The sequence below is a fragment of the Heterodontus francisci genome, chromosome 20 (assembly GCF_036365525.1).
Source record: "Heterodontus francisci isolate sHetFra1 chromosome 20, sHetFra1.hap1, whole genome shotgun sequence".
NCBI classification, from domain to species: domain Eukaryota; kingdom Metazoa; phylum Chordata; class Chondrichthyes; order Heterodontiformes; family Heterodontidae; genus Heterodontus; species Heterodontus francisci.
Window position 1 is genome coordinate 60,578,015 of NC_090390.1, and position 7,763 is coordinate 60,585,777.

The 7,763-nt window shown below is 45.5% G+C and overlaps 1 protein-coding gene across 1 annotated transcript in view; it reads right to left on the reverse strand.

The window, feature by feature from the left end:
- Positions 1–6,421, reverse strand: part of inpp5f (inositol polyphosphate-5-phosphatase F) — a 244,755-nt gene extending 238,334 nt beyond the window's left edge. The window contains exon 1 of the mRNA XM_068052894.1: positions 6,126–6,421. Within this exon, the coding sequence (XP_067908995.1) occupies positions 6,126–6,222 (97 nt within the window). The 5' untranslated portion in view covers positions 6,223–6,421. The remainder of the gene's footprint in view (positions 1–6,125) is intronic.
- Between the last annotated feature and the right edge of the window lie 1,342 nt (positions 6,422–7,763).

Consider the following 7,763-nt stretch of genomic DNA (forward strand, 5'->3'; position numbering starts at 1 on the left):
TATCCTTGATGGAGAACAGGTGCCTAAGATGGAAAAGTGTTTGACCATGACTTTGGAAAGCATGCTTCATATTTTGATTCAACATTAATATTTTTCTCCATAACGTATAATCAACTAAATTTCAAATTGCCGAGCAGCACTGGGCCACGCTGCAGCACTGTGCCAGAATTAGAGGGTTATAGGATCCAGTTAAGAAAATTAGTGAAGAAACCACTCCAATAGAAGGAAATGATTCCAGCAAAATGTGTCTAGGGCATCATATAGTTTACCTCTGCTTACCAACATAGAAACCTGACTATTTAGGAAAGGTAACTAAAGCCTTCAGGACAGGTCAGTTATGACGATAGATTGGAGAAGTTGGGACTGTTTTCCTTGGAGAAGGCTGAAAGGTGATTTAATTGAGGTATTCAAAATCATGAGGGGTCTGGACAGAGTAGAGAGAGAGAGAGAAACTGTTGCCACTCGTGAGAGAATCGAGAATGAGAGGGCACAAATTTAAAGTAATTAGAAAAAGCAAAATGAGGAAAAGCCTTTTCATGCAGCGTGGAGTTAAGGTCTGGAATGCACTGCCCAAAAGTGGAGGCAGGTTCAACTAAAGCATTTAAAAGGAAATTAGACAGTTATATGAAAAGGAAGAATGTGCAGGGTTACGGGGAGAAGGCTGGAGAATGGCACTCGGCAAAATGCTCGCTCGGAGAGCCAGTGCTGACACAATGGCCGAATGGCCTCCTTCTGCAATGTAACGATTCTGTGATTCTGAGTTCATTGACCCCAAATGTTAACCCTGCTTCTCTCTCCATAGATGATACCTGACCTGGCTGAGTATTTCCAGCATTTTCTGCTTTTATTCCTTCAAGAGAGACATTGACTGCAGATAGTCCTGTAGGTAGTATCAACTACTTGAGGTTCATGTATACCCAGCATCTTATTGATTAGTTAACAAGTACAAGTGATCAATCCAATGCACTGTAAATGCAAAAATTCATACATGATCAGAGGGATGCTGAAGAAAGATCACAGGCACATGTTTCAGCTTTGCAATGCAGCCACATCCTGTCCAGGGAACAATCACACCACCTCTCACCTGCTCGAGTGCAAGCTTGCCCCCTTTAAGTTTTAACAAACGTAGTTTTACATGCAAGCGACTTTCAGACACGTTCAAGACCTAAGGTTGATGCGATGACAACAATACAGCCACCAACTTTAATAACAGGCAACTTGCTTTGCACTGAACAGAAAAACAACTTACAATATAGGACACCAAGGAGGTCAGAGTACAAAAACAGCTACCTGCACATCAATTAAGCAAACTTTCAGAATTTCCTATTAAAAACACTGATTGACCAACATGGCATACCTTAGTCAGATTAGTTTAGCATTTTGTTTTTAAAAATAATGCCTCATACTGATGGCTGAAAGAAAATGGCAAATTATGGGATACTATATTTGCCAAAACTTCTGCTTACCAATATGGAAACCTGAATTTCAATAGCAAATTAAATTCCCCCCCTTGATGTCATAAGAAACCAATGGGTGGATTTCAATCAAGCTTTGGTAAAGAGATTCTAGGAGCCAATCCCTCTGAAGAATTTAGCATGAGAAAACAGTGTTGTCATATCCGACAGTATTTTCAAAATGGAAAAGTTTCAGAACTGTTTTGAAGAGATTATTAAACAAAACACTTTTAGGATATCCTACTTTCACTGGATGAAATTCAACATATTTTTTTGCCCAGAGGAATGGGTGGGGCAGAGGAGAAATTATATAATTGTTTTCGTTTTGTGGAAAACCCAGTGGGAGAAAATACATGACTGCATGAGCTCTCTGTCAATAACTAAAGAACTTAAGTTTTTAACACTTCATTCCTTGAAAAAAAGTTAACAGCAGCTGACTGCAACTTGCTCACCATTCTTAATGCCATGAAGGAGAGACAAGGGCACACCCCTGGTGGTAGAAAAAAATCATTACAGGATTTAACCAAAACAGAACATGCTGGGAAGACTACAGCTCTGATACTCCAGCATCCAAGATAAAATGATAGGTTGACAGTTTTGTCAAAACTGTTAACAGACAACACCTAAAACATCAACCCATTTCCTCCTTCAGAGCTGCATATCCCTAGCATTTTCTGTTTCGTAAAATTCAAGACTACCAGCGCTTGCAGTTCTCTCATTACAAGAAGCAAAATTCATCAACACAAGACAATTAAAATAGTAAACTTTTGAAAACACTGAATACCCCACTGATTTCCTTTACACTGAATTTATCGACAGCCAGCTTGAAAGACACTGTGTAATATCCAAACTACCGTTGAAGCTTCTGCCAGGAACAGTGTGGGGATTGGGGGTATAGAAAATATAGTACAGCTCAGAAATCTACTCAAGACCCAAGCACCCATTTAACCTCATTGTGAATTTCACTATGATAGCCAGTTTCACAGGGCAGGATAAAGTGTTCTTTCCCTAAGGAAAGAAGTTTTACAGCATAGCATTAACTTATTTTACAATTAACAAAAAAATGGGTCTATAGATATTTTTAATATTCTTAGCTGACAATAAAGAAATCAGGTTAAAAAAAACAGCTGAAAACATTAGCTCATGAAAACATACTGAATGTTAAACTGAAATTGTTTCCAAGAGTGATGCCAAGGAACAATCCTTCCTGCGCCAAAATTCCCTGAAAATAACATTCACTGCTCCCGTTGTAGATAACGCATTTTTCTCTCCTTTTCTGCATTCCAAAGAAATGTAGATTTTAAAAAGGATCCCAACATAGTGCATTTTAATAAACTTAAATTCTTCCACTTCAAGGTCAGTGCATTGATACTAAAACCTGAATAGATGAGTATGAATTTGATTTGAGGACACTTCATTCACAGCCACAGATCCCATTGTCCATATTTTGAACTACAGACTGAAAACAGCATTTGCTAAGGGCGGCCTATGATATTACCCTCAAGAATCACAATACCGCACAAGTGAGAAATATCTGCAGTTGATCAGCATAAGCTACAGATTGTTATTAAACATACGGCCAAAAATACAGATCATGGCACTTTTAGCGTAGAATTGCTATTATTTAAGTGAAAAAAACAGGTTCATCTGATTTTCTACAGAACTTAACTATCAGGAATAAAAACAAGAAATGCTGGAATCACTCAGCAGGTCTGGCAGCATCTGTGGAAAGAGAAGCAGAGTTAACGTTTCGGGTCAGTGACCCTTCTTCGGAACTATCAGGAACATGGCAGCAGATTTGGACATTTTACTAAAATTACAAAATTCGATTCTGATCACTTGTGCCCGACAGCTATACTCATATCACTTAAATACTGAATCTCAAGACCACCAAATCCTCGAGCAGTCCTAAATGCATTCAGAAAACATTCCCATCTCTAGAAGAGGATGGACTACATAGGTTCCACCTCCCAAACATGCATGGTTTACTCAGAGCAATCCTGCTCTTGCAATAAGGGCGTGAACTCCACTTGTTCAAACAAATTTCTAGTGTAGACAAAGACACTCAAAAGTCTTTCCCCTCCCTGCTTTTTCAAAAGTATGAGCAACACAAGTTCAAACTCTCAATGCCTTCATAACATAACCTTCAGAAGTGTCCCCAATAGACCACACATAGCTACCAGCACACATCTATTCTCACTGCTTCAGGATGAATCAGCCACCCTTCTTTGAAGGTCCCTGTACTCATTACACAATTAAAAGACCAGGCACAAGTTGGCAAACAAATGACACTGAAACCTACCACACATGAGCATACCCTTAGAGAGAGCGGGTGTGGGAGAGAGGGAGAATGAGAGAGGGTGAGAAAGGAGACAGAGAGGGAGCGCGAGGGGGAAGGAGAGCGGGAGAGAGAGGAGACAGAGAGAGGGAGGGGGGGAGGAGAGCATGAGAGAGAGGAGAGAGAGAGGGGGGGAGGAGAGCATGAGAGGGAGGAAAAAGAGAGGGGGGAAGGAGAGCAGGAGAGAGAGAGAGAGAGGGGGGGAAGGAGAGCATGAGAGGGAGGAAAAAGAGGGGGGGAAGGAGAGCATGAGAGGAGAGAGAAAGAGAGAGGGGGGGAAGGAGAGCATGAGAGGGAGGAGAAAGAGAGAGGGGGGGAAGGAGAGCATGAGAGGGAGGAGAAAGAGAGAGGGGGGAAGGAGAGCATGAGAGGGAGGAGAAAGAGAGAGGGGGGGGAAGGAGAGCATGAGAGGGAGGAGAAAGAGAGAGGGGGGGGAAGGAGAGCATGAGAGGGAGGAGAAAGAGAGAGGGGGGAAGGAGAGCATGAGAGGGAGGAGAAAGAGAGAGGGGGGGAAGGAGAGCATGAGAGGGAGGAGAAAGAGAGAGGGGGGGAGAGCATGAGAGGGAGGAGAAAGAGAGGGAGAATGAGAGAAAGAGGAGAGAGGGTGTGTGTGTGTGAGAGGAGACAGAGAGGGAGAATAAGAGAAAGAGGAGAGAGGGTGTGAGAGAGGGAGAATGAGAGAAAGAGGAGAGAGGGTGTGTGTGTGAGAGGAGACAGAGGGAGAATGAGAGAAAGAGGAGAGAGGGTGTGTGCGAGAGAGGAGACAGAGAGGGAGAATGAGAGAAAGAGGAGAAAGGGGGTGTGTGTGTGAGAGGAGACAGAGAGGGAGAACGAGAGAAAGAGGAGAGAGGGTGTGTGTGAGAGAGGAGACAGAGAGGGAGAATGAGAGAAAGAGGGTGTGTGCGAGAGGAGACAGAGAGGGAGAACGAGAGAAAGAGGAGAGAGGTTGTGTGTGAGAGCAGAAAGGGAGAATGAGAGAAAGAGGAGAGAGGGTGTGTGTGTGAGAGGAGACAGAGGGAGAATGAGAGAAAGAAGAGAGAGGGTGTGTGCGAGAGAGGAGACAGAGAGGGAGAATGAGAGAAAGAGGAGAAAGGGGGTGTGTGTGTGAGAGGAGACAGAGAGAGGGAGAACGAGAGAAAGAGGAGAAAGGGGGTGTGTGTGTGAGAGGAGACAGAGAGAGGGAGAACGAGAGAAAGAGGAGAAAGGGGGTGTGTGTGTGAGAGGAGACAGAGAGAGGGAGAACGAGAGAAAGAGGAGAGAGGGTGTGTGTGCGAGAGGAGACAGAGAGAGGGAGAACGAGAGAAAGAGGAGAGAGGGTGTGTGTGCGAGAGGAGACAGAGAGGGAGAACGAGAGAAAGAGGAGAGAGGTTGCGTGTGAGAGCAGAAAGGGAGAATGAGAGAAAGAGGAGAGAGGGTGCGTGTGAGAGGAGAGAAGAGAGGGAGAATGAGAGAAAGAGGAGAGAGGGTGCGTGAGAGGGAGAATGAGAGAAAGAGGAGAGAGGGTGCGTGAGAGGGAGAATGAGAGAAAGAGGAGAGAGGGTGCGTGAGAGGGAGAATGAGAGAAAGAGGAGAGAGGGTGCGTGAGAGGGAGAATGAGAGAAAGAGGAGAGAGGGAGCGTGAGAGGGAGAATGAGAGAAAGAGGAGAGAGGGAGCGTGAGAGGGAGAATGAGAGAAAGAGGAGAGAGGGAGCGTGAGAGGGAGAATGAGAGAAAGAGGAGAGAGGGAGCGTGAGAGGGAGAATGAGAGAAAGAGGAGAGAGGGAGCGTGAGAGGGAGAATGAGAGAAAGAGGAGAGAGGGAGCGTGAGAGGGAGAATGAGAGAAAGAGGAGAGAGGGAGCGTGAGAGGGAGAATGAGAGAAAGAGGAGAGAGGGAGCGTGAGAGGGAGAATGAGAGAAAGAGGAGAGAGGGAGCGTGAGAGGGAGAATGAGAGAAAGAGGAGAGAGGGAGCGTGAGAGGGAGAATGAGAGAAAGAGGAGAGAGGGAGCGTGAGAGGGAGAATGAGAGAAAGAGGAGAGAGGGAGAATGAGAGAAAGAGGAGAGAGGGAGAATGAGAGAAAGAGGAGAGAGGGTGCGTGTGAGAGGAGAGAGGGAGAATGAGAGAAAGAGGAGAGAGGGTGCGTGTGAGAGGAGAGAGGGAGAATGAGAGAAAGAGGAGAGGGGGTGTGTGTGAGAGAAGAGAAGAGAGGAGACAGAGAGAGAGGAGAGAGGGAGAATGAGAGAGAGGAGAGAGGGTGTGTGTGAGAGAGGAGACAGAGAGAGGGAGAATGAGAGAAAGAGAGAGGGTGTGAGAGAGGAGAGAGGGTGTGTGAGAGAGAGGGGGAGCAATCTCACCAGGTCTGAGTTGTAAGGAGCCGTCCTTTCGGCTGCACCACAGCGCCTTCTCCCCGCTCTGCACGATGTAATGGTCCTTGGCTTGGAAAAGCTCCATGGCTCCGGGATCAGCGGCTGCACATGGTGAGGAAAGGGCAGAGCCCGGGGAGTGAGCACAGGGCGGGCTGGAGCGAGTGCCGCTGGCTTACCAGGGCGGTGAGGAGTGCGGAGCCCGGCTCCCGGAGCGCCCTGTCCCGCCACCACTGCGCCGCTAACCCGCCCGCTCGCTCCGCCGACCTCTCGCTCTCTGATGGTTAATTTCCTGCAGCCGCTCGGCACACGTGACCCGCCAGTATCAACCAGCCCGCCTCTTAAAGGCGCCAGCCCTCCCTCCCAGTCAAGGCTTTCTGCCGGCCAAATTACAGTTAAAGGGATTACATTTTTGCAAGCCCTCAGTGGAAGTTCTCTTTTGAAATGTCCTTTTGGGAACCTCTCTTTACCCTCACCTGTAATCTTCCAGATCTATAACCCTCCAAAATATCTGCACTCCTCCAATTCTGGCCTCTTCTGCATCCCAGATTTTACCCACTCCACCATTGGTATCTATGCCTTCAGCAGTGAGGGCTGTTAGCTCCAACATTCCCTCCCTAAACTTCTCCATCTCTCTACCTTTAAGATGCTCCTTAAAATCTACCCCTTTGACCAAACCTTTGATTACCTCCACTAAAAGCTCCTGACACGGCTCTGTGGCAAATTTTGTTGATCACGCTCCTGTGAAGCTCCTTGGGGTGTTTTACAATGTTAAAGTTGCTATATAAATACCAGTTGCTGTTGTTGATGAAATGCTGATACTGTGAGATGAATTAAACTGGGAGGAGCTTTGAGTGGGATATAAACACTGGGATAGACCAATTTAGGCCAAATGCTCTGTTTCTGTGCTCCAAATTCCACATAATTCCATGCCCAGATTTCCAATGGATGTGAGAGTGTAGCAGGAGTGGGGTGGCAGAGCACAAGAGAGCAGAGTGCTGCAGAAGGGGGCAGTACAAGAAATAAATTAGGAGGGAAAGGTTAAAATTATATCCCCTGCATCTCGAGAAAAGGGTGCCAGAACATAGTTTTTCTGTGTTTTTCCATGAATGCACCAAGACTGATCATCCTCATCTCTTTCTGTTGGCAATCCCCACCCATCCTATCTGATTCTGTATTAGATTTGAAGGATCCACTGTTTCATAACAAAAGGGCTGTTCTGCATGTAATGCACGGCAAATTCCTGTCAGGGCCACTGATTTGCCATGACTGAATAAGTCACGTTGCGTTTTTATTACATGCTGGAATTTTTAAATCGGGATTTCTTTTTATAATGCATTGCGCTGTCCCAGTGACATCAAACAAACATGCCTCCTTTTTACAGGGGTACAACTAATAATAGAACTTTAAATCAATATTTATGGAATCAAATTGAATGATTCCATTTTCAATCATGAAAACTGTAAATCAATAGCTTACATTGTTATATATTAGAGTCATAGAGTCGTACAGCATAGAAACAGGCCCTTCAGCCCATCGCATCCATGCCGACCATAATGCCTATCTATACTAATCCCACCTGCCTGCATAAATTCCATATCCCTCTATGCCTTGCTCATTCAAGTACTT